This window comes from Oryctolagus cuniculus, chromosome X (assembly GCF_051225735.1).
Source record: "Oryctolagus cuniculus isolate XC-2025 breed Fujian yellow rabbit chromosome X, ASM5122573v1, whole genome shotgun sequence".
NCBI classification, from domain to species: domain Eukaryota; kingdom Metazoa; phylum Chordata; class Mammalia; order Lagomorpha; family Leporidae; genus Oryctolagus; species Oryctolagus cuniculus.
The window spans coordinates 113,768,100-113,795,696 of record NC_142888.1 but is presented as its reverse complement, the minus strand read 5'-3'; the positions used below and the strand labels follow the sequence as shown (position 1 = coordinate 113,795,696).

At 41.0% G+C, this 27,597-nt stretch overlaps 1 protein-coding gene across 1 annotated transcript in view; it reads right to left on the bottom strand.

Moving 5' to 3' along the window:
• Nucleotides 1-2,197: 2,197 nt before the first annotated feature.
• The window catches only part of ADGRG4 (adhesion G protein-coupled receptor G4), a 149,454-nt gene continuing 124,054 nt past the window's right edge, over nt 2,198-27,597 (bottom strand). Inside the window, 6 exon segments of the mRNA XM_089323950.1 lie at nt 2,198-4,712; nt 6,470-6,637; nt 10,368-10,469; nt 18,049-18,329; nt 22,543-22,621; nt 26,480-26,748. Coding sequence (XP_089180076.1) covers nt 4,531-4,712; nt 6,470-6,637; nt 10,368-10,469; nt 18,049-18,329; nt 22,543-22,621; nt 26,480-26,748 — 1,081 coding nt within the window. The 3' untranslated portion in view covers nt 2,198-4,530.

Genomic DNA, 27,597 nt, shown 5'->3' with positions numbered 1-27,597 from the left:
TCTCACTGTTCAATATAGCACAATATTTAAGCTCAGCCGATGGGAAGCCGTATCTTACAGTGTTGAGATTTAAGCTAGTAACATGAGGATGGAAGAAAGTGCTGCTTATCCTTCCCAGCAGTGGTGCCCTTATGAGGTTCTCTGCTGGAAGACTACCCTTGTGGTTCCTGTTTTGTAGATTTCTGCCCTTTTTCAAGCCCTGTTTCTTAATCTTCCCATAAAGAATTGGAATTCTCCAAATCCTTTCAATAAATTTCCTTAAGCTTGGTTAACTGGAACTGACAATATTGTCAGTTCAGTGGCATGTGGCTTGTTGCTGGCAACCAAAGAACCTTGATGGGAACCTTGTACACTGAGAGTATAGCAGTAAACAAGACAAAGTTTCTACCCTAAAGAAGCCTACATATTAATAGAAAGCATAAGTTTATTCAGCACTAAGAAATCCTAGATTAGGAAAAACCAGCTACTGTTTTCATATATGTATGTATTTTAGACCATCCACTGATGGCTGCATGTGACAAACATTTATGAAATATCTTTGGGGTGCCAGACATTGTATGTATGAATTAAATCCTTTCCACTTTTTTACCTAGTCTGTCTGTCTCTCTATCTATATTTATATGTATATTCATATATACTATGTTTTTCTCCATTGCTCCAAATTTTTTGTGTCCCCTAAACGTTTAAAGATCATAGCCAGAGGGGCCAGCGCCGTGGCTCACTTGGCTAATCCTCTACCTTCGGCGCTGGAATCCCATATGGGCGCCGGGTTCTAGTCCCGGTTGCTTCTCTTCCGGTCCAGCTCTCTGCTGTGGCCTGGGAAGGCAGTGGAGGATGGCCCAAGTGCTTGGGTGCTTGCACCCGCGTGGGAGACCAGGAGGAAGCACCTGGCTCCTGGCTTCAGATCGGCACAGCGCACCGGCAGAAGCGGCCATTTTGGGGGTGAGCCAGCGGAAGGAAGACCTTTCTCTCTGTCTCTCTTTCACTGTCTAATTCTGCCTGTCAAATAAATAAATTAAAAAAAATCTTTAAAAATAAAAAGATCATAGCCAGAAACCCACCAATTAACCATAGGTCTCTGCTCTTGAAGATACAAGTTTTACCTCTTATCCTATTGTTCCTCTCCCAACTTACCATACCCTGAATGCAGGGAGCTGTGTCATTACAGATGGTCACTACCACATTTGGGGCTTCTGAAAAAATACAGCAATGAGTAGAGTCCTGGGCAGGATCCTCCTCAGACTTGCCTCACAGGAAGTTAGCACCATTCAATGTTTGCCAGTTTGCTCACAGGTACACAAGCACAGTGGAGAATAATAGACAAAGCTCATTCCACAGAGCTCTATGGAACTTTGTGAATTTGTTGACCAGTGCTTAATAAAGAGAGTTTGAGGGGCCGGTGTTGTGGCACAGTGGGTTAAGTCACTATCTGCAACACTAGCATCCCATAGGAATGTGGATTGGCATCCCAGTTGCTCTACTTCTGACCAGCTCCCTGCTAATGCACTTGAGAAGGCAATGGAATATGGCCCAAGTACTCTCACCCATGTGGGAGGCGCACATGGGGTTCCTGGCTCCTGGCTTTGGCCTGGCCCAGCCCTGGCTATTCAGCCATTTGTGGAGTAAACCAGCGGTTGGAGGATTCCTCTCTCTCTCTCTCGTTTCTCCATTTCTTTCTGTAATTCTGCATTTCAAATAAATAATTCTTCAATAAAAATAAAGATCATTTGCTTTTGGTATTAATAAATGCAACCTAGTGCTACACAGCTATCCACCCCCAACCCTGATGGCTCCATCAGAATTACCCCACTCTCATCCAAATTGAATCCTGCATCATTTCTTGCCTGTGAAGTACTTCCCTTTTTCTACCACGTCCTTGTTTAAATCATTCACTATTCCAGTGTGTAAATGATTCCCCCTGGTGAACAGCAAGCTGTTAGAAGAAGTGGTCTAAATATGATGTATCCAGATGTATTTCTCCATGCCAGGACTCCGTGAATATGTGGGAGTTGACTGTGGATTGAAAGCAGCCCAAGGTCCTAAGGGCTTCTTTTCCCTAATTACTTGAGTCTATCTTAACACAAGTGTTAGCCATTTTGTAGGCCCAGAAAGAACAAACCAAAGGATGCTTGAAAGATATTAAATCAGTGTTTTCCTTGTAGTTTCAAACTGTCATCTAATTTTCAGAAAAGCCACATTTTACTAATTAGCAAGAGGAGTCATGACAGGAATCACGAACTTTTTCTATTAAATAATGTTATATTCCTGACAGCATGTCAGGTCATTAGAAACAGACTTTCCATCCATCACTCCAGCAAAAGCACAAAAATCAGGGTCCTATTATTTATTGAAAATATGTACAATCATGGACACTGTACTGGTCAAATGATCCCCAAAATTGAACCCCTTAAAAATGAATACATTTGTGGATTTCCTAATTACAGCCAAGTCCTGTGCTTAGATCTATTTTGAGTACAGATGACAATGTTTGGTCATCATTTATGTCAATTCCTTCACACACACACACACACACACACATACACACACTTACCTTCCCCTACCAAAATAGGAGCCATATGGGAACAATGTGGCATTTCCTCAGGACAACATTTCATAGTTAAGAGCATTAAATCTGATGGCACATATCCAGGGGTCTAAGGTCCTACTTACCGTGTGTGTGTGTGTGTGTGTGTGTGTAGGTTGACAGATGGGGCAAGAGGGACTAAGAGCTTTTTACCTGTGGCTGGCACCAGTCCCATTCGTCTTAATAGTCAGTGTTAAATTTTGCTTGAAATATCAAATGTGGTATCTTTAATGGGATAGACATGGTGAGTGGGGTCATGAGAGGGTACATGGTAAGCAGGTGAGGGGTAAAAAGAGAAACCAGTTAAAATGTACTGTAATTTGTGCTAGAAAATTTTCAGCCCTCATTTTATTGAAGCCTCACTTCAATTCCATAATGAATAAGCAATTATTATTATTTCACACATTGAAGAAATAGAATTTGAACCCATCTCTGCTGTCTCCACAGTCCACTGTAACATATATATTCACAATGACAGTGGAAAACTTGATTTCTATAATTGAAACCCTAGAGTTTATCTTTTTTATCATTGGAAAGATCTGATTATCTTTATTTATGTCTTCATGTATTTACTGCTTAATGAAGCACTATCTTCCCCCAGTACAAGATACAAAGAAATATAGGGTAAAAAAGTAAAGCCCCCTTCCTCTCTTGCTCCCAGATACACAGTCCTTCTTGAAGAAACCACTGAAACCACTTGCTTGTATATCCTTCCAGAATGTTCATCTTCTTATGCATTTCTACTCAAGGCCAAATTTGAGCTGCATGCCTGACTAGGAAATCTCAGTGGTAGTATTTGAGACGGGCTTCAGGTGTCCCATCATGCTCAACCATGGAACGCAAAGCTAACTCAATTTATATTCATTGATCACTCTACTGCCTTTGGGTGACTCTTCTAGCCTTCATCTCCCTTCTCTTCCTGCTCACCCCAGCCTGCCCTTTCCATCCTATGGAGAACAAACAGCTTCAGCCACTTCCGTCCTGTTATATTCCTAAGCTCAGAAATTAATCTCCACTAAGGAATCCATAGGTTTCTGTGTGACTTCAATAAAGGGGATTTCAGGTACTTTGTCATGACAGGCGAACAGGGCGGAGTTTTCCTTTTTTCCCCAAAAAGTACAACCTTGTGGCTTTTCCTCTTTACTTCTCCTGTAGGTGTTGTGTCAGGCCATCCAGGTGTCCTGAAACTTGGGAGCCCTAAAACTGTTTATCTCATGGTAAGGGCAATAGAGAACCTAGTCTTCATTTTTTTTTAAATTTTTAAGATATGTGCATTTATAGTTTTTGAAACAAAGTCTCCAATGCAGATATTTCTCCCCCAGTGCACGGGGTCTTCAAAAAGTTTATGAAAGATGCATATCATGAAAAAAACTATATGTGTATTTTGAAATTTCTATACCAAAGCAGATTTTTCTTTTTTTAAGATATATTTATTTTAAAAACAGGGGAGGAGGAGAGGTAGGGAGAGCGATCCTCCATTTACTGGTTCACTTGCCAAATGTTTGCAATGGCCAGGACCAGGCCATGCTGAAGCCAAGAGCCAGGAACTCTATGTGGGTCTTCCACATGAGTGGCATGAATCTAACTACTTGGGCCATCTTCCACTGCCTTCCCAAGTGTGTTAGCAGGGAGCTGGGTCAGAAGTGGAGCATTCAAGACTGGAACTAGCACTCCAATTATGGGATGCTGGTGACTTAAGCAGCAACTTAATCTGCTGCACCTGACACCAGTTTTTAAAAATAAAAACATATTTTAATTACATTTCCCCACAAACTTTTTGAAATATCTTTGTGTATCATAATCATAAGCTCTAAACTTACCCAAGAAAATAAACAACCACAATAACAAGTAGGAGAATTATTCTGATATTCACTAAATGATATCTCATTTTGCTCCTTCCAAGATAATATTTAGAATATGAGGTTGGAGAAGATTGCTTCACACTTTCAACATTTTCCCCAATCTGTGGGCAGGGGAAAGCAGGTATCCATACTAAGATTTACTAAATCACATCTTTCTTTGTGAGTGGAATTCATTTTGAGTTCTGCAGGTAACATTTTTCTTACATAACTAGGCACAGCTTCACAACTCAAGGGAGAGAAACCATAAGGATCTTCGCCAATGTCATCTGTATTAATGAAAAGAAAAAGAACATTTTCAGTTGGGGCACCCAGTGAAGTCAGTTGACTACTTAAGTTGGCACTACACATAATAGAAAATTTTATCAAATGCTCCAGGTTCCTTGATTCTCCAAGTTTGTTGTTTGGTACAACAACACTAAAATCCTGGACACACCATGTGCTATTTTCCTCTAAAAACAAATGCATATATATCTAGGCTGTGTATTTGTTAATAATAAAACAATATCCCCTAGGGACAGCAGTGGAGCCAATACTGACTGACCCTTTTACAAAAATGCTATTTCCCAATCAGCCCCAACCATTGGCTACTAAGGAATTTCCACAACCCATGTTTTTTGTATGTAGGGCTTTCCTAGTGTCTTCATTATGAGGATCAGGACATACCCACATATTAGATGGCCAGAGTATGATGGATGCTTGGGGGCAGGGAAAGTTTGTTTTCATGTGTGCCACTAACTTTCCCATACAAACACGGAGACCGAGACTCCTTAAGTAGTCAACTAGTCCCAACTGAAAGATTGAGCTTCCTTACCCACAATTCTGAGGCTGGGAGTCAGTTTGGAGATTTTCCATTCTATCCCCCTCATATTAAATGTAAAAACAATGTAGTTCCAAGTAAGAAAGTGATGTGCCTAAGGTCACAGTGTTAGGGACATAGCTGGGATATGAGTCCAACCCCTTTCAACTCTAAATTCAGTGCTTTGTTAATCCATGTGGCTTCCAGATTGGCTTCAACCCTTGGAAACAGAACTGGGTTCTGGAGTCAACATGAATAAAATTAAAAGTGGATGAGGCAGTTCTACCACCATCACTGAGAAGGTAGGGGAATGACTACAGCCAGACCCACAAAAGGTAGTCTATGTGTGTGTGAACTGGAGTCTACTTTTATCTGTATAAAAGGCAATCAAAGACCACTGCACATTATGCAACTAGAAGCACAGAGCATAGAGTCATCACAGCACCAAGTTCTTGGTTACTTTGCCTGTCTCTTTACTTTAAGATTATAGACCGATCTTTTCCCTACACTTTCTCCACCATCACTCTCTTCCCACCTCCATATCTTTTTCTACTTAGAAACATGACTTTCTATGGAAGTCTAAGAGTGATATGAAGCTTAGAGAATCTTAGTAGGTGAACTAGCCCTGAGAGCAAGAAGTCCAGAATGCTGGCCCAAATTCTGCTGCTGATGAGCAGCATAACTGTTCACAAAGCACTTTCCTCTTCCATGATTAAAGTTCCTCTTTTGCAAAAATGACAAGTTTGGCCTAGACAATGTCTAAGATTCCTTTTGGTTTCAACAGTCTGTGATAATTGCTTTTAATTACCTATTTTTTGTGTGTTTTTTTAATTTAACTTTATTTTAATTAACGTAAAGAGAACAGATTTCATGTATTTCAAAGATACATAAAGATACTAAGAGAATAACAATACTTCTCTCCATCCATTCCATTTCCTCTTCACCTTCCTTCCTTTCTTTTTTCTTTCATTTTTGAGATAACATACTTTTTAAACCTCTAGTCTCTTTTCTTCTCCATAAATCTAATCACATGTCAAATTTGTACATATTAAACTCAATAGGTGCTTCTTAGTATACTTTCTCAGCCAAGAGTGAGTTTAGGCATATACTTGCACACATGCATTTAGCTTTGAAGAGAAAGCAATACCCAAGATGCAGTACATGGTCCCTTATTAATTTAGTGCCTTTGGAATATAAATGTAAATGACACAGTTTTCTTTGTCTCACCATTTGGGAAATTCATTTCTAAAGGAGTGCCTTGTGCAGAGCCCAAAGATTTGTAAGTGGAACTAGTTGCAGTTGAATTGAGGGATGGTGTCAATAATTGGTGCTTAAAGGTTTTCTTCATTCTCTTCTGCTTATATCCAACATTTATCCCATATCTGCTGCTCCCATCTGAAAAGAAATTTTAAAAACTTAAACATAATATAAAATTCATCAAATTATACACTTAAATCAGGTGAATTTCATGGTATATTATACCTAAACAATCCTGTTTTAAAAATTAAAAATCTCAGTTCACACAGTGTACATTCTAAATCAGCTTTTCTATGAAGTGATGAGAAAGAAGTTGGTACTGTTATGTTTATATAGGAGGGGCTAATGTGTTTGCCAAGGATGCCTTGCCTTACCTATAGCAACGGGGCCAGAAAGTTACTGACATGCCCAGAATAGAGGAGGGGGGACTCAGTGCTGCTTATAGAATCTTATAGTTCAATCACTGCCTTCTCTAAAGAAAACAGACTGCACCATGTACTGAGACTGAAAGAAGTTTCCTCAGTTGGGTGGATGATGAATAGAACACTAGTTTGCCTGCACTAGAGACATTCTCAAGTGAAGTGCCAGTGTCAAGAGGCAGCATCAGAGTCCACCACATCTCCCACTGTGCATGAAGGGCCATCAGCCTACTCAAGCAGCTAACTGGTGAGGCATCTATAGAAACGCTGACAGATTCTTGCCCTACCCACTGTCACTCCTTGCTTCCATATCTACTTAACCCACTGTAGCCTCCTGGACAGAAATCCCTGCAACTCAATGCCTAGTCTACAGCAGACACTCAACCAATGTTCTTTTAAATAAAGATGCAAGACCAAAGTGACAGCTAGGGTAGCAATCCAAGGAATGTAGGCTGAAATAAAGCTTCCCCAGGTTAAAACAGGTACCCAGTCACATTCTTCACTTGACTTAATTCATCTCAGCTCAAAAGCACAAATCATTTTCCTTTTTTAAGTAACAGAAAAAATATAGTTTTTTTATTTAATGTAATCCTAATTTTGCAAAACAATGTGTAGAAACAAGACTGGAAAGAAATATGTTAAAATACTAACAGTGGCAGCTTCTAAGTAATAAAATCCTGGAAGATTTTCTTGACTCTTGCTTATATTTTTCTGAAGTTCCCAAATTTTCCACAATGGGTCTGAATTAGATTCTCATTTTTTAAAAGTATTAAAAAATTATAGATGGGGCTGGTGCTGTGGTATAGCAGGTCTTTCTGCCACCTGCAGTGCTGGCACCCCATCCCATGTGGGCACCAGTTCAAGTCCCAGCTGCTCACTTCCTATCCGGCTCTCTGCTATGGCCTGGGAAAGCAGTAGAGGATGGCCCAAGTCCTTGGGCCCCTGCGCCTGCATGGGAGACCCGGAAGAAGCTCCTGGCTCCTGGCTTCGGATCAGAACAGCTCCAGCCATTTCAGCCAATTGGGAGTGAAACAACAGATGGAAGACCTCTCTTTCTCTCTCTCTCTGCCTCTCCTTCTCTTGCATAACTCTGCCTTTCAAATAAATAAACAAATCTTCAAAAAAATTATAGGCTAGGCATAGTTCTATTCCAGACCTGCTGCACAGCCAGAAACTGAAAACTTGACCTGGCTTAAAGGAAATGTCTCTCGTTCAATGCGCTTGCTTGTGATAAAGCTGTAACTGTTTCTAGTCTTCTTCCACTCCATGAGTCAAAATTGGTCCAAAAATGATTCCTATGCTTTTATCCTGTAGTTATCAGCAGATGACTTAAGAGAGTGGTGACAAGGGGGCAAGAAGGAATCACATTCTTTCAAACAATAAGCAGTCCTGAGCAGACTTCAGATTTACTGTGATCATTGCTTTTTTTTTTTAAAGGGATTTATTTATTTGAAAGTCAGAGTTACACAGAGAGAGAAGGAGAGGCAGAGAGAGAGAGAGAAAGGTCCTCTGTCCCACTGATTTACTCCCCAGTTGGCCTCAAATGCCGGAGCTGCGCCAATCCGAAGCCAGGAGCCAGGAGCTTCTTCTGGTTCTCCCACACGAGTGCAGGGACCCAAGGACTTGGACCATCTACTACTGCTTTCCCAGGACACAGCAGAGAGCTGGATCAGAAATGGAGAAGCTGGGACTCAAACCAGCACCCATATGGAATGCTGGCACTGCAGGCGACGGCTTTACCCACTACACTACAGTGTCAGCCCCTATCATTGCTTTTTAAAGTTCATCTTCTTTAACAAATAGATTTATTATCTTTAAAATAATCTTTGATCTTTGGTTTTTGACCAAACTTGATTTTCGAAAAGTATCTCTTTTCTCATGGGTTTCTACAACTCTCTAAGTCTTCTATTTGTAGCTTTTTAAAAATGTTATTTAAGTTATACAAGTTTCATGTATTTCATATATACATATTCAGGAACATAGTGAAGCTTCCCACTGTACCCTTCCTCTTGTCCATGCTCCAACCCTTGTTCCTCCTCCCTTTCCTATTCCTACTCTTAAGTTTTTAAAATTAATATTTTTTCAACTTTTATTTAATAAATATAAATTTCCAAAGTACAGCTTTTGGATTATAGGGGCTTTTCCCCCCATAACCTCCCTCCCACCCACAACCATCCCATCTCCCACTCCCTCTCCCATCCCATTCACATCAAGATTCAATTTCAATTATCTTTATATACAGAAGATCAATTTAGTATATACTAAGTAAAGATTTCAACAGACTGCACCCACACAGACACACAAAGTATAGAGTACTGCTTGAGTAGTAGTTTTACCGTTAATTCACATAGTACAACACATTAAGGACAGAGATCCTACATGGGGAGTAAGTGCACAGTGACTCCTGTTGTTGATTTAACAACTGACACTCTTATTTATGACATCAGTAATCACCAGAGGCTCTTGTCATGAGTTGCCAAGGCTATGGAAGCCTTTTGAGTTTGCAGACATCTATCTTATTTAGACAAGGTCATAGTCAAAGTGGAAGTTCTCTCCTCCCTTCAGAGAAAGGTACCTCCTTCTTTGATGGCCCATACTTTCCGCTGGGATCTCACTCACAGAGATCTTTCATTTAGATCTTTTTTTTTCTTGCTAATGTGTCTTGGCTTTCCATGCCTAAAATACTCTCATGGGCTTTTTAGCCAGATCTGAATGCTTTAAGGGCTGATTCTGAGGCCAGAGTGCTGTTTAGGACATCTGCCATTCTATGAGTCTGCTGTGTATCCCGCTTCCCATGTTGGCTCATTCTCTCCTTCTTAATTCTATCCATTAGTATTAGCAGACACTAGTCTTGTTTATGTGATCCCCTTGACACTTAATCCTATTATTATGATCAAAATGAATTTAACTGATAACTTTGATTAGTAAGATGACATTGGTACATGCCACCTTGGTGGGATTGAACTGGAATCCCCTGGCACGTTTCCAGCTCTACCATTAGGGGTAAGTTGGTCCCACTCTTAATTTTTACAAAGATCTATTTTTAGCTCACTTTATACTCATAAGATTAACCCTATCAATAAGAGTTCAAGAAACAGTAAAAAGAAAAAAAAACACTGTTTCTCAACAGTAGTAACAAGGGCTGTAATCATCGAATCTCAAAATGTCCATCTCACTCCAATACAATACATTTTAAGTACTCTATTCGTTACCACAGATCAGGGAAAACATATGGTATCTGTCTTTCTTGGGACTGGCTTATTTCGCTAAGTATAATGGTTTCCAGTTGCATCCATAGCACAAATCATTTTCATGACAAGCAAATGTTGCCTATTTTAATGCTGATTCTGTATGAACTCAATGAAAAAGCAAGTTAATCAAATAGGTTTTGTTAACCACAAAAAAAAAAAAAAAAAAAAAAAAAAACCTTACCCAAGCTGGCATCTTACCAGAAGAGTTATCCAGACGCAACCTCCCACAGCAGAGGAGTATCTGCCACTGCTCCCGCACACTCTCCTTCATCACACAGTAAAACACAAAAATGAGGAAGCCTAAACCGGGAGAAAAAAGTCAGTCTTTTTCAGCTTCTTTCACTAGTTGTCCCCATTGCCCAGACCCAGGTGTGCTCTTGTCACCACAGATTGCTGGTGCCATTACGTGTTTTCTGATGTCATTTACCTAGCTTCTTTCTCAGAGAATGTGTAAAAGTCTATATTAAGCCTTCACTGTTTTCTCTCTAGGCTGCTGTCCATTGCAGAATATGAGAGATGAGGTCTGCTATGGCATCTGAAATGGCTGCTCATGAGCCTCACATCCTGGCATTCTCATCCTTATGTAATACCCTTCCACACTGTACCAATAGAATATGGTGGAAATGATGACATGTCACTTCTAATATCAGGTTAGAAAAATCAATCTCTCTCTCTCTCTCTCTCTCTCTCTCTCTCTCTGTCTCTCTCTCTCTCTCTCCACCTGCTCTGAAGGAAGCCAGGTATTCTTTCTTCAGGACATTCTGGCATCCCATGGAGAAGCCCACATGGTGAGGAACAGAGGCTTCAAGGCATAGCCACATGAATGAACCTTCCTGGAAGCAGATCCCTCAGACCCGGTCTAGCCTTTAGATTATGTTAGTCCCAGGCCAGCGCCGCGGCTCACTAGGCTAATCCTCCGCCTTGCAGCACCAGCACACCGGGTTCTAGTCCCGATCTGGGCGCCGGATTCTGTCCCGGTTGCCCCTCTTCCAGGCCAGCTCTCTGCTGTGGCCTGGGAGTGCAGTGGAGGATGGCCCAAGTGCTTGGGCCCTGCACCCGCATGGGAGACCAGGAGAAGCACCTGGCTCCTGCCATCGGATCAGCGTGGTGCGCCGGCCGCAGCGCGCCAGCCGCGGCGGCCATTGGAGGGTGAACCAACGGCAAAGGAAGACCTTTCTCTCTGTCTCTCTCTCACTGTCCACTTTTGCCTGTCAAAAAAAAATTAGAAAAAAAAAGATTATGTTAGTCCCAGATGACTCCAACTTCATTAGTGACCCTGAATCAGAAAGACCCAGTTAAGTTTCTCTTTCTCTAACACTGTGTAGAATAATAAATGTTTGCTGTTTTAAGCTGTTAAAACTTGGGAGATAATTTGCTACACAGGCAAGACATATGCTCTTGGACAAAATTAGATTGTATGGAAAGCGAGTGTTTGTTACCCTCAATTTCTGTTGTTAACCTTGATCTTGTCTTGCAAATAGAAAAGATATTCTTCTTTATCTTTTTTAAATTTGTATTAACATAAAGAGAACAGATTTCATGTATTTCACAGATACAATTCCAAGAAGACAACCATACTTCTTTCTGGAGGGAGATTCTTAAGGTTTCTACCAGCATCCTTTAAAATATCTCTTTGAGATATGAGAACAGCATTCAAGTTTATCCTAATTGCAAGTTCTCAGAGGCCCAATTGGGTTTCCTGAATTTGAGTGTGGAATTGGCAGAAATAACTCCTGTCAAGGCTCTTTGAAGGGCTGAGTGTGTTTCCTTTTCATCTTTTTCATCACTTTTCCTTTTGCTTCCAGCACAATGTGTGAATGTGTGGCAGCTCAAAAGATGTTCATTGATTTGAACTCCAAAGCACTTGATCCATAAACTCTCAAATGTTTCTACAATCTTAGCAATACTTCCATGATCTTTTAAGTATTTATTTTGGCTCAAGTGCACATTGGGAAACTTTGTGCTCTATACAGGGTTCAGCTTGTCTCTACACTGACCAGTTGTCTTGAAGGTAAATAAACAGCAGTGAAGTGGTCTTAACCCACTGCAAACTGAATATAAATCAATTGAAAATGCCTCTAAATCGAAGTTTGGCTAGGGCCTTGGTGCAAGTAAAGGATCTTGACTAAGGTGGGTGAGAGTGTCTTTTCAACTGCCTTGATTTGACCATACCTTTCACCAGCACCATGTTCAGTCTGAGAGATTTTGTTTTAAGAGGATGATGACAAACAAGTAGTCAGCAACAGAGAAAATAAGGATAGTTATAAGCTTGAGGGAAAGCTGATAGAACCAGGGTGCTGCTTCTGGATAAGAAACAATTTGGAGGGGAAAACATAGAGTGAGAAAAGGCAGTAGCATCAGTCAGAGATCTGAAAGGGCTGTCATGAAACGGACAAATTAAGTCTGTTATGTGCAGTTTCCAGGTTAGAAGCAGGAGCAATGGGAAGAATCCACAGAGCAAACATATTAAAACAAATTACAGTTAGCATTTACTAAGCAATGCCTGCATAATAGGCATTGTGCTATTAGCCTCATGTTTATACACGAGAGACCTAGAAGTCCAAGAAGTCTAGTGGGCTTGACCCAGATCATAGATCTAATATTGAGCTGGCAACAATAAGACTTAACACAGGCAATCTGCACACCACCAAGGTCTTAACTATTGCGCTATGCTACCCTCAGCTGAGGAAGACATGTACAAGAATCAGAGCTGATTAGAAGTTAAATGCTCTGCTTCATGCAATGGGGAGCTCTCTGTCCCAACGAAGTTTCAGGCAAAAGCAAGTTAACTTCCTGTCACTTGAAGGGAAGTTGCATTGGAAAAATCTTGGTTTCTCTGGCCCTAGTCCTGAGACTCTGTGATTCCAGGTGGAAGGTAGCAATCTGGAGGCTGAACAGAATAGCATGTCTCACTAACCCTCCCAAGAGCTTTTGCTCCATTGGTAATCAAACAACTGTGGCAATGAATTCAGCAGCATTCCCTCCTTTTCTGAGCAGCAGCCACCTAGAAGGTAGTGCAGCAACCAGATGAAAGCAAACTCTAGTCTCAGAGTAGGTAAAATACCTCCAGCTTCAGCATGAACAAGGGGTCACAGTGATATCAAGCACCTATCACTGCTCTGATTTCCTCAGAGTGGTTTATTTAGTTCTCAGACTTAAAGGTTATTCTGTGAATTCCAATGGGCTGCCTGCCAGCTCTCCCTCTCTGCCCGACAGCCTTCTTTTTCCTCCCCAATAACAGATTGATCTGCTTACTCACTAGAACACAGGCATGAGGGAAGATGGGAGGTTTTTGTCACCCACATTTTCATTCGTGTACCCCTCCTTCACGAATACCTCATCATGGGCATAATTATTTTCCTTCTTGACAACAGGGCGACCCCCTTCAGCTGGAATTGCAAGGCTACTATTTATCATTGGAATGCCTGCTTTGTTCATTTGTTTCTCTACATTCTTGTTTAGAAGTTATTTGTGTGTGTGTACGCATGTGTGTGTGAGTGTGTGTGTGTGAGAGAGAGAGAGAGACTTGAGTTCAGGGTTCTGAAAATCCCCTGGCTACAAGATGGCACATTCTATCTTATAGGCAGAAATAGGAAGGCTTGACTCTTGACTGACATAAGGCATATCTGTCAAACAAAGACAGCTTGGCTCTGTTTGGTTTTAACCTGAAAGAAAGGGGTCAGGCGTTGGTGCAGCAGTTAAGATACCATTTGGAAGGTTTGCATTCCATTCCGGAGTACCTGGCTTCAAGTCCCAGCTCTGCTTTTGATTCCAGCCCTGTAAATGCACATCCCAGGAGGCATCAGATGATGACTCAAGTGCTTGGGTCCCTGCCATTCACATAGAATGCTCAGACTGAGTCCCAGGATCCTGACTTCAGCCTGGCTCATGGTCAGCTGTTGCAGATATATGGGTAGCAAACCAGGGGGACTGGGAGCGCTTGCTCTCGCTCTCTCTCTCTCTCTCTCTCTCTTTCAAAATAAGTAAATAATTCTAAAAATATATGTAATTAGGGGCCGACATTGTGGCACAACAGGTTAAGCTGCCTCCTGCAAATCTGGCATATCATAAGGGTGCCAGCTCAAGTCCTAGCAGCTCCACTTCTGATCTGGCTCTCTGCTAATATGCCTGAAGAAAGCAGCGGAAAATGGCCCAAGTACTTTCGTCTCTGCACCCATGTGGGAGAGATCTGGATACAGTTATAGGCTCTTGGCTTCAGGCTTGCCCAGAGCTGGCTGTTGGAGCCATTTGGGGAGTGAATCTCCAGAGGAAAGATCTGTGCAAGTGTGTGTGTGTGTGTGTGTGTGTGTCCCTCTCTCTGTAACACTGCCTTTCAAATGAATAATTAAAACATATATATATATATATAAATTAAATTCTGCTTGTACCCTTGTAGGCTCCCTGCTGAGATATATTACTCTCCTCTTGTACCACAGGAATGGAGCCCTTGCTATTTTGAAAACACCTGTTCCTTCCTTCTTAGGCTTATAACTGCTTTGCTTTCTTGTTCTTCTGCCAGCTTTGCTTTAACCCTTCTTTCCATACAATGAGTACATTTCTCCTCAGACATAGTGAGCCAGAGAGAGGCCTGATGTCATCACTGGGAAAGAAGTCTACAAAGCATCTGGTTCCTAAACCACTTCTGTGGAATATTATGCCAAAGCTGGTTGGTCTTTGAGGTTAAAGCGTTGTGCTAGAGTATTGAATTAGAATGCTTCAGCCTGTGCCAGGCAATTCTGTCCAGAGAAAAAGTGTAGAATCATCAGCAGGGCCTGAGTCAGCAATCTTGCATGAAACTAAGTGCTGGTATCCTCAGAGAAAACCAAGTATGAGTGGTGTGGAGAGTTCCTCAAATGTCTACTCCTGCTACCAGAGGCAATGAAAGTGGCATGTGGAGTTAGAACAGCACGTTTTGTGTCTTTTCACACCCCAGTTAGCATATGGGTGTATTGTAGTCACCCTTACTCATGGAAAATGTATTCCAAGACCCTCAATGGACCCCTAAAACCACAGATAATACCAAAGCCTATATATGCTATATACCCATGATAAAGTCTGATTTATAGATTAGCCACAGGAAGAGATTAACAACACTAAACAATAACATAGAACAATTATAACACTAACCTGTAATGCAAGTTATTTAAAACTGTGAATTTCTGGAATTCTCCACTTAATAGTTTCAGACTAAGGTAGCTAACACTGCAGAAGGTGAAACCATGGATAAGAGTGACTGCTGTATAAGACTGGCAGAATTTGGTGGGACTGAATTGTTTGGGTAACTCATTTTATTATGCTAAAATTAGGTGGTTTCTTGAGTTATTACACATGAGGTCAAAAGCTGTACCCAGTCATATTATTCAAGGTTTCCAAAGGGTTAACAACCACTACATAAAAGGGGTATGGGGGCCAGCACTGTGGCTTAGTGGGTAAAGCTGCCACCTGCAGTGCCAGCATCCCTTATGGGTACCGGTTCAAGTCCTAGCTGCTCCACTTCCTATCCAGCTCTCTGCTATGTCCTGGGAAAGCAGGCCCAAGTGCTTGGGTCCCTGCAGTCATATGGGAGACCTGGAAGAAGCTCCTGGCTCCTGGCTTCAGATAGGCCCTGCTCCAGCTGTTGCAGCCATTTGGGGAGTGAACCAGTGGATAGAAGACCTTTATCTCTCTCCCTCTCTCTGCCTCTGCCTCTCAAATAAATAAATACATCTATTAAGAAGGGTTATGGACATGCTCAATCTGACATGCCCCAAATAGTAGAGTTAGAAACGTGCCAGGGGATTACAATTCAATCCCATCAAGGTGGCATGTACCAATGCCATCTCACTAGTCAAAGTGATCAGTTAAATTCATTTTGATCATAATGATAGGATTAAGTGTCAAGGGGATCACATAAACAAGACTAGTGTCTGCTAATATTAACTGATAGAATTAAGAAGGAGAGAACGATCCAACATGGGAAGCGGGATACACAGCAGACTCATAGAATGGCAGATGTCCTAAACAGCACTCTGGCCTCAGAATCAGCCCTGAAGGCATTCAGATCTGGCTGAAGAGCCCATGAGAGTATTTTAGGCATGGCAAGCCAAGACACATTAGCAAGAAAAAAAAACCTAAATGAAAGATCTCTGTGAGTGAGATCCCAGCGGAAAGTATGGGCCATCAAAGAAGGAGGTACCTTTCTCTGAAGGGAGGAGAGAACTTCCACTTTGACTATGACCTTGTCTAAATAAGATAGATGTCTGCAAACTCAAAAGGCTTCCATAGCCTTGGCAACTCATGACAAGAGCCTCTGGTGATTACTGATGTCATAAATAAGAGTGTCAGTTGTTAAATCAACTGTGCACTTACTCCCCATGTAGGATCTCTGTCCTTAATGTGTTGTACTATGTGAATTAACGGTAAAACTACTACTCAAGCAGTACTCTATACTTTGTGTGTCTGTGTGGGTGCAGTCTGTTGAAATCTTTACTTAGTATATACTAAATTGATCTTCTGTATATAAAGATAATTGAAAATGAATCTTGATGTGAATGGGATGGGAGAGGGAACGGGAGATGGGAGGGTTGCTGGTGGGAGGGAAGTTATGGGGGGAAAAAGCCATTGTAATCCTTAAGCTGTACTTTGGAAATTTATATTTATTAAATAAAAGTTAAAAAAACTATAAAATAATATACTTTTTTCAGTTCTTCACCCAGAACTTTTTCCATAGTTGTCATTTTACACATAAAAAAAAGAAAGGTTATGAGGTTCGAACAAATTTTTAAAGATTATTTTTTCCAACAGTTTCTCAGAACTTTTACCCTGCCGATGCATCTTATACTACTCCAAGAATGGGGAAAAGTACTTTGCTACATTTCTCAAGCTTCTTTGATCACAGAACTTTCCTACTAGAAAGTCCTTCCAGTGGACTGCACTTTGGAAAAGGGACTTTATTGAATGAAAAAAAAATGGAGGGTATTAAGGAAGAGCCTAACCCACTGTTTCTCAGCCTGTCCCAGTAGCCTAAATTGACTGAAGCAAACTTGAGGGTAAAGAGTATAGAGTGGAATTTGAGATTCCCATGAAATCATTCTGCATGTCCTCCCCTTCCCAAGATGTTTTAATTATTAAAAATCAGCTTGAAATAAGCATCAATTCTTACTTAGATCTGACTAGATTTTACTTTTCATACTACCTTTTGTCTACTATTTCATTACTTCAATTGATCATTTGGTTTTTTCACCAGAATATAAGAATTAGACTAAAGAGCTGTAGAATCCTTAGCTTATTATCACCCAATCTAACCAAATTGGGGAGCTCTTTAAGGCTAGTTTGTAGCAAAACCAAGACTAGAACTTTGACCTGTTGCCTTGGCCCCTGGCTCTTTGTTTTTAATCTTCATTCTTGTATGACTCTTTGATTTCCTAGTATGGCTTTTCCCCAAAACATCAGAATATCTGATGCAAACAGAGCCCATGGGATCAAAACTTGAATGTCTCTACTGTTCAAGTAACTACTATGTTCAGCCAGACTGTATATTTCAAAATGTTAACATGTGTGTGAATCTGTACATTTACAAGTGCAACGTGTTGATGCAATGAATACTATGAGAAATATTACTAATCAGTGTTTGATACAGACATTGTGGACCAGCTAGAGTTAGATTAGCTATCTTGGCTTCTTTCTACATCCATGAGTGAGAGGGGCTGTGTGTTCACTGAATGAAGACTGATGTCTAACTAATGTTTCCAGAGGCTGCCTGGCAACTCACTAAGAACAGAGGCCTCCTGTAGTATTTTCCCTTCCTTTGAGTCTCTAATAAATGAGATTATTTTCCAAAGAAGCAAACACTTTGGTACAGATCTAGCTATCACAAGAAGGACAAAGAAGGAGCACTGACCTTGAAAAGTGTTGAAAATGGCAAAAAGATACAAGAAAAAGATCCTCACGGGTCCCCAGGCAAAAAAGGCAAAACCCCAGGTGAGGCCAAGTAAGAATGTCAGGCTTGTTGTGCCTTTGAGGTCATGCAGGATCCTCTTCCGCCGGGTCTTCTGGCTCTGGAGTTTCATTAAATTCAGCTGAGCCAGAACAGTGCAAAACATGGAGAAATTCAAGAGAAATATGAGGCAAAAATAAGCCACCACTGAGATGTAAAAGTTGGAATCATCTTTAATCCAACAACTGTAAGAAACAAAGAGGAGCTGTGTGAGATAGGGAAACATAAAATAGAAACTCCTATTGTGCAGAGACTCTGAAGTTCACCTAGTCAGTTTCATCGCATCTAAGCACCCCTAGATGAACTAGGTAGGTAAACTAACTCGCCAAGAGTCACTAGAAGCCAAGCTGCCATTAGACTCCCAATGTCCTGTGTTCCAATTCAGAGATCTTTCCAATGCCACATCAGAAATCCTTGGAGATGTTTCTGCCCTGCATATACAGAAACCTCTTAGTCCAATTCCCTGGGAGATTTTTCTCCTCCTCGACAACAGAAAAACAAATTATGTGTTTTCCCACAAAGTGGCTCTTCACCTTCCCACCTTCTACCTGAGCTTTTATTTGCAGGATGAATTCTGCTTTGCATGGTAAATATCACAGTAAAAGGACAGAGGCAATGAGTACCTTTTCTGAACGCTATATCAAACAATGATGAGATTATCAGAGTTAATGAAAATGCAACAAAAAGAGGACAGCTCTAGTTGTATTGCTTTAAAATATAATGTATTTGGACTATGGATGACTTTACAGTTTCTGTTAAAGAAGAAATACACAAGGGCTTATATGAACAGATACCCCATTTGATATAATTTCTGGTTACTAGAGGAATTGCTTCTGATTTTTGAAAACAGGCAAGCTTGACTAATTTAAGTGTGTGTCAACGTAGCTGAGACCTCTTTTCCAAAACCAGGAAAATCTCTTTTGGTCATATTATTCATATTGGTACGTGGGAATTTGTGTGTGTGTGTGTGTGTGTGTGTGTGTGTCTTTTCGGAAAACATGGAAAAACATTTGATTTCCCTATTAAGGTCTAATACTGGACAGCGCCGTGGCTCAATAGGCTAATCCTCCGCCTTGCGGCACCGCCACACCTGGTTCTAGTCCCAGTTGGGGCGCCAGATTCTTTCCCTGTTGCCCCTCTTCCAGGCCAGCTCTTTGCTGTGGCCCGGGAGTGCAGTGGAGGATGGCCCAAGTGCTTGGGCCCTGCACCCGCATGGGAGACCAGAAGAAGCACCTGGCTTCTGCCTTCAGATCAGCGTGATGCGCTGGCTGCAGCACGCCAGCCGCGGCGGCCATTGGAGGGTGAACCAATGGCAAAAGAAAGACCTTTCTCTCTGTCTCTCTCTCACTCACTGTCCACTCTGCCTGTCAAAAAAGAAAAAAAAAAGGTCTAATACTTAGGGTTCCATGAATATCATCATCTCCAGCCTTAAAAGAGACTATAGAGGCTGGCGTGGTGGCTCACTTGGCTACTCCTTCGCCTGCGGCGCCAGCATCCCGGGGTTCTAGTCCCAGTCGGGGCACCGGATTCTGTGCGGTTGCTCTTCTTCCAGTCCAGCTCTCTGCTGTGGCCCGGGAAGGCAGTGGAGGATGGCCCAAGTGCTTGGGCCCTGCACCCACATGGGAGACCAGGAGGAAACACTTGGCTCCTGGCTTTGGATCGTTGCAGCGCACCGGCCATAGCGGCCATTTGGGCGGTGAACCAATGGAAGGAAGACTTTTCTCTCTGTCTCTCTCTCTCTCACTGTCTAACTCTGCCTGTCAAAAAAAAAAGAGACTATAGAAAATTATTAAAATAATGCCATGCTATCTGTTTGTATAGAGACCCATTTACAAGATAAATTAAGTGAAAAGAGCAAGGTACCAAATGGCAAATAGCTACCATTTGGGTAACAAAGTATTCCAGAGATTATGCATACATGGATTCTTCAAAAGTTGATGCCACAGATGTAGTGAGTAGAGGCTGGAGCTGTGGAGTATTGGCTTAAGCTTCTGTCTGCAGTGCTGGCATCCTATGTGGGCTCCAGTTCAAGTCCTGGCTGCTCCACTTCTTATCTTGCTCCCTACTAATTCATAAGGGAAGGCAGCAGAAGGTGGCCCAAGTCTTTGGGCCCCATACCCACATGGGAGACCCTGATGAGGCTCCTGGCTTCAGCCTGGCCCAGCCCTGTCCACTGGGGCTATTTGGGGGAGTGAACCAGTCGATGGAAAATTCATAGATTCATTTCTTTCTCTCTCTCCCTCTCTCTCTCTCTCTCTCTCTCTCTCTTTCTCTCTCTCCCTTCTCTGCAATTCTGATTTCAAACAAATAAATAAAACTTTAAAAAAAGTAGAGAGCAGAATGGTGGTTACTGGGGATTAGATGGGGGAAGGAGAAGAGGAGAGTAGGGGAAGCTGATAAATGGAGACAAAGGAGGAATAAGTTCTGATATCAGATTGCAGAGTAGGTTAAATATATTCAACAATATTATATTATATTGTGTACTTCAAAACAGCTAGAAGAAAATACTGTAAATGTTCTCACCACAAATAAATGATTATTGTTGGAGGTGAGGTTGAATATATTCAACAATATTATATTATATTGTGTACTTCAAAACAGCTAGAAGAAAATACTGTAAATGTTCTCACCACAAATAAATGATTATTGTTGGAGGTGATAGACATGCTGAATACTCTTATTTGATCATTATACAATGTGGACATGTTATCAAAATATCTTATCTTACCTATACATATGTATAATTATTAGTGTCAGTTAAAGATAAAAACAAAACTTGGGGTTGGTGTTACAGAGCACCCACCATGCTGGCAACCCATATAAGCACTGGTTTAGTCCCAGCTGCTCCACTTCAGATTCAGCTCCCTGCTAATGCGCCTGACAAAGCAGTGGGATATGGCCCAAGTACTTCGGTCCCTGTACCCACATGAGAGACCTATATGAAGTTCCTGGGTTCCTGGCTCCTGGTTTCAGCCTGGCCCAGTCCCAGCCATTGTCGCCATTTGGGAAGAGAAGCAGCAGACAGAAAATCTCTATCTCTCCCTCTCTCTCTGTAACTCTGCCTTCAAATAAATAAGAAAATCTTTAAAATAAAATAAAATGAATGTTAACAACCCAAAAAACCCAAGAAAACATCTATGCAAATTTAAATTGCTAATAACTAATTGGTAATAAGAGTTACCTCAAAGAGGAGAAACTGAGTAGCTGGGAGTTAAGGGTAGGGCTTACTGTTCATCCTCTACCCTTTTTGTACTTTTGGATTTTGTACAATGTGCATGAGTTATGTCTTCAAAATTTAATTTTTAAACACCCATTAGAGAAATCTACATCTTACTAATGAATTCACATATGAAAGGGCTCTTTTGGATAAGAGTGGAGTTGATGTTGTTCTAGCTTTGCCTTTGCTTGATATTTGAAAAAAGAATCTCCATTAGGTAGTCACTAGGGATCTTGTAGGTCACAAAACCAGTGAGGAGGAGGGACAGAGGGGGTGATGAGGAGTAAGGGAAGAGAAAGGGGAGAGAAAAGATAATGAAGAATTTTCATTAGAAAATATTAATAATATTGCAAAGAGAAATATTATTTTGACCCTCTGAAAACTGTCATCTGAATATGAAAGATGGTGGAGTCTTGGGAGCAAGACCTCTACATTTGATTCCAGTCTAGTGGGAAAGGAAAACTACAGTGGACAAGAACTTGAAAAGCAATGAAAAGACAATAGATCTGGTTCAGTGGAAAGCAATCAGAAGATTTGAAATGAGATTGTGTAGCCTAAAGGATTATAGGGTAATTATCTACATGCCTATAAAAGAACATTCTGGAGAGGTGGAATGGAGTGAGTGGCTATTATCTTGTGACTGTGATTGAGAGAACTAAAGATATGAGCTCACACATCAAATGAAAAAGGAAAAACAGAAACAAGAAGACAACAAAGATGAGCCAGTTGACAAAGAAGAACTGTATAGTCTTCTTCTTCAGGGAATAACTTTGTTGTTGGAAAGTAGAGAATGTCTCCTAACTCATCTCTGTATTTCCTTCTAGTGGCCACTAACTTTCCAATGGTCTGTGGGCTTAAACATTATAACAGGTCCCAATTACAACAGCAATTACCATGGAACAGGCGACATGCTGAACACCTTATATACACCATGTCATTTCAATTATTATTCTCATTTTCCAGAAGAGGAAATGGAACTGAGAGGTAAGGTAACTTGTCCAAGGTCATAAAATAGCTCAGTAACCTAACCATTACATGAGTGTGGCCATGACCATGTTAACAGGAGAAAGGTTCAGACTCACTTAAGCCAGTATTAAGAACAAACCCCAAACCAGAACACCCCATGGTACCCTGCTGGATCAGGGCCCCACCAACTGACAAGCAGAGATGCTGGTACTTACAATGGAGTCGCTGGACTCAAAATTCCATACAGGTCTTTTCTCACACTCAGTATGATTGCCACTGTGATGGCTGGAATTCCTAGAGTGGGAAAGCAAGGTGAAAGCATCCTGTGAGGTACTGCAAGAAAAATCCTGATCAATTATGTGGGCGCTGATACATTAAGACACTGTTTAACTGAGCCACAGCATGCGCAGGCATCAAAATACCATTGTTTGCAAAATGTTTGTGAATTCTTCAATGTTAAACATTTCTAGGAGTTCTCCAATCTGCTAAACTAAACAGCACGCCAATGGCTCCAATACAACACCCACTGGTTATTAAAAATAGCTCAAGTGCCAAAAAATCAACTTGGCAATAGAAGTAGCTAGCTCATCAGAATGCAAGTTCCTATCAAGTCGTCCTTCTCCACTGATGGGCCGCCAATTGTTTATCTCCCTTTCAATATCGCCCCAGTGTCTTATGGTCTAGGTCACCTTGGAGGAAGGGCACAAGCAATCAGCTGCAGCCTGCAGGTCTTGTTTGACAGAAAAGCTGTTTCCACACTTGTTACTAGTTTGACATTTTGACTAGATCGACCAGTTAATGACCAGTCCATTCAGCTAGACTATAATAAAGCAATCAGTTCAGTCAAAATGGCCAAACGTGACATGAATATAGACACAAGGTTTAAAAATCCAATTTCATGTACATTGTAAAACTTAAATGATGTCTTTCTTTCTAAAGTGGTATGATTTCTCCTAAACTAAGAGCATCCACCCATGTATATTTTAGGGGTTTTGTAAGATACCTTCCAAAGCTGTGTCAAACATCTTTTTAAAAAAAACCCTCTACTGTCCTATACTGTGATAAACAGGGCAATCTCTTCACATCTTACAACCCAAACCTAGCACCTTGCCTAGCATGCTGCAGATTTTTTTGTAATAGCCCTTGGACGCTGAAAGCGAGGACTGGAGGGAGGCCTCACATTGAGTTTGGAATCTGTGTGGCAGTCCTCAAGCTGTGTTTGTCTTTATTTGTGGTATATTTGAAAAATGTGGAGAATACTGCTTTGGACAGGGTTTGAAATTAAGAAATAAACCTTTTCAATAGGTTGCTTTGGCATTAGGAAGGGAAAGCTTCAAACATAGATAGTTGATTGCATTTGCCTAATATTTAAATGCTCTGAAACCCCCTGTAGAGACTCAGCAGTGGCTTCCTCGTGACCTTGCATGTGTCCACACAAGACACACAGGCCAAGGTTTGGACTGCAGCTTACCTCAGTTTTGGTGGAATGCCTGTGGTCTTCCACAAATGCAAGAAGACAGGAGGCCTGTGAGGAGATGTTCCTATGCCATCACTTACCTGCCTCCCCATCTCCTCTGGGAGGCTGTCATAAGACAGTTTCTCTTCACCTCCCAGGGTTTTGCAGAGGTATGGGCCTAATTTTGTACCCTGTCCTCTGTGTATAGAGCTGTGGAATAGAAAACCACATAACTTCCATCTGGAGCTGCTCCACAGCAACAGAGAATCCCACAACTCATGCTGTGGGCATCTGTTCCTTTTTGGTTTTGGTGTCATTCTTTTTATGGTTTAGAACAAAAACTTGGGGGCTGTCATTTTTGGCTACTCTTCCCTTCACTATCATGTAAACAATGAGCTGGATCTAAGACTGGTTTCTTGCATCTTTCTTTATTTGTTGAGATAGTCAGGTCTTTGGCTTTAGCTTGGGTGTGGACTTGATATGCAAAGGTTTCCTGCCTCCAAGTACCAGGCCTCGGCCTGCCTTGTGTCTCCCCTATACCCCTAGGAAGAATGTATGGAATGAGAATCTCAATGGTACAGGAAGTGAGCCCTTGGGAATACCAACATGTAAGAGCAAGTGACAGAGGAAGGATCTGAAAAGGAAGCTGAGAATGAGTGGTGAAGAGGAAAAACAAAAGCCATGATCGAATGATATTTACAGCCCTTTCACCATTAGCCATATGTACATCATCTGCTTTTTGGATTATTCATGGAGCCTCTTCCATAACATTGTCAATCCTCTGGTGGAATCCAAATGAGGGGGCCCAGGCATAAAAGGGAAGTGGATTGACTATTTTGGGTTCTGTGTTTCTGATGGATTCCAAAACATACTAAAAAAATTTTTAGATTATACTTTGTTTAGTATTTCCTGTATCTGCTCCCCACATTAGTACAGATGATAGCAATGATTATGTGTCCAGTGAAAGCATGTACTATGTTAATGAACTCCTTAAAAGGATGATTAGTTAATTAAGAAGCTATTGTCTTCACAAAGGCAGTGGAATAAAATGTATTTTACTATATATCCTATGTATACTAGCTAATATACATTTCCTATGCATTCGGCACATTTTCTGAACCAAGATATGTTTTGAATAGATGAGGGGAAAGGGGGAATGGAGCTGCACTGACCCCATCAGTTAGAAATCCAGGAAAGGAAACCAATGAAGTGAAATTTATATTAGGAAATGCACATGCTGAATTCCACTTCTATCTTCTTCCAAGGACAGCAATGATGGTCAGTCATCAGGTGTGGTAAGTCAGGTCAAGGCTGACCCAGTACTCTTTCACCCACTTCAAGTCTTTTCCCTGTTCCTTTAACAATATGATAGGATCACAGAAGTCAAAAGTCCAAATGATGGAGATGGGCTCCTTGATTCAACCCCCAGTTCTGCCAGTTATTAGACAGGTGACTTTTGTAAGTTACCTAACTTCTCTGTGCCCTGCTATTTTCATCTATTAAATTGGAGCAACGATGAAACCCATCCCATGGAGAGCTTGTGAAGATTAAATGAGTATGTAAAGCACTTGGAATAGGTCTGGCACGTGTACGTGCTGCCTAATTGTCAGCTGCCAAATCAGTATTTGTTGTGACTATAACTTCTGTAAATGGAGGGATAAAATTAGATAGTTTAGTACTGCAGATCCAGCATTTAGCCCAGCTCACAAGCAAGTGCTCAGTAAATATTTGTGTATCAACTTCCCATAATAAATGCTCAGTTGAATTTATACAGAAATAGAAGTAGAGAACAAGATAGAAAAATAAACACCAGTGAGGTGATCCTTAGTTTATCATTTATTACATTAACAGAATTTTTACTGAATAATTTCTCTAATGGAACTTGGTATGATTTTGAGTTTGACCTCCAGAGGCAAGTGTTTGGGGCAGCAATTAAGACAGCATTTGGGATGCCCACATCCCATATCTGAGGGACTGGATTCCAGTTCTGGCTCCACTTCTGATCCAACTTCCCACTAATGAACACCCTAAGAGAGAACAGATGATGCCTCAAGTCCTTGAGTGTCTGCTACCCACGTGGGAGACTCATATTGAGTTCTGGGCTCATGGCTTCAGCCTCACTCAGCCCCAGTTGTTGCAAGAATTGGGAGCACGAATCACTGGATGGGAGATCTCTCTCGCTCTTGATCTCTACCCCCTAACTCCTCACCTTTCAAAATAAATACAATGAATAAATTTGGAAAATATAAAAAATAAAACAAATGTGCCCTCCACAGTTTGTGTGTTGAAAACTTAGTCCCCAATACAACAGTTTTGAACAGTGTGCCCTTTAAGGACTAATTACATCATGAAGGCAATACCCTCAGGAATGGATTCATTATTGTGGGACTGAGTGTGTTATCACAGAACTGAATTCTTTCTAAAAGGATCACTCTGCCCCCTTTCCTCACTTTCTTGTCCATGTTGCACCTTCTGCCATGTTACGAAGCAGCACAAAGGCCTTCACCATATGCAAGCCCCTCGATCTTGGACTTTCCAGCTTCCAGAACTGTGAAAAATAAATCTACATTATTTATAAATCACCCAGGCTGTGGCATTGGGTTCTAGCAGCACAAGATGGGCTGAGACAGAACTGGGATTTTAAAAGACATAAGGCTTAAAGCAGAAACATCAAGGACAATGGTAGATATACTTACCCCAACCAACTAGACAAAATTTAAGGATATAATTAGGAATGTATATGTTGAAGACTTTGACTAAAGCAAAATACATGTGGACTGCCTCCAGGCCCATCCAAGTCAAAGAAGCAAGCAGGAAATAATGAAGTACCACTGCGGCTGTGATACAAAGTCCCACTTTCTGAAATGATGACAACCAGGAATTGACCAGAAATGACAGGTTTAGCATCAGTAATGCTGTGCACAAATTGATCAGGATTTTGGAGGGATAATCTTTCCGAAGTTTGCTAAAAGAAAAGTATGATGCTAAGTTAGGAGGGTCTCTTTTTGATTAAGCATTGCCACATCTTGTTTCCACAAGAAGTGAGAGAATAAAAGAACTGTCAATTAAAATTACTCACTTGACATATACAAAATATTAGAGCTCTCTTCCTCTTTCCAGGTATAGTCAAATTATCCTAGATATAGTGACCTTCACTAATAGGAAAAATAAAAGTCTCTAAACTAGGCAGTCCCCTTTTATCATTCAGGAAGGAGTTTCCTGAATACTAAGATTCTGTCACCACCGCTTTGGTAGGCTGGTTCTATTTATTGGCAAGCAGTGAAACGGCTACAAAAACCTTTTCAACTTAGAGCTTTTCCAAAGATTCCCAATGTTTGGTATCATGGAAACAATGGCCGTTAAGTTTCACTGAGTGATCACAGTTTCACTTTGTAGAAACTGATCTAGTATCTTCCAGATTTATAGATACAAACACATATATGTGTGTGTATCCTCTTTGATTCTTTTACCTTTCTGTCAAGTGTTTATTGATTTAAATTTTTCAATTTTCACTTTCTGCATATTTTTTAATTAAGGCAAATTGTAAAATGCACAGTTCTTAAGATTGCAACTTGATGAATCTTTAAAAATGTATATACCTGTGGAACCTCTACCCCAATCAAAAGGTAGAATATTTTCCACACCTCAGATGGCTCCTTCATAGTTCTCCCACTCAACACCCCCCACCAGAGGTAACCAATATTCTAATTTCTATTCCCATAGATTTAGTTTTTCCTGTAATTGGAATAGGTATGCTATTTTCTTTTTCCAGCATCCTTTGCTCAATTCTGTCTATGATATTTAGATACTATGT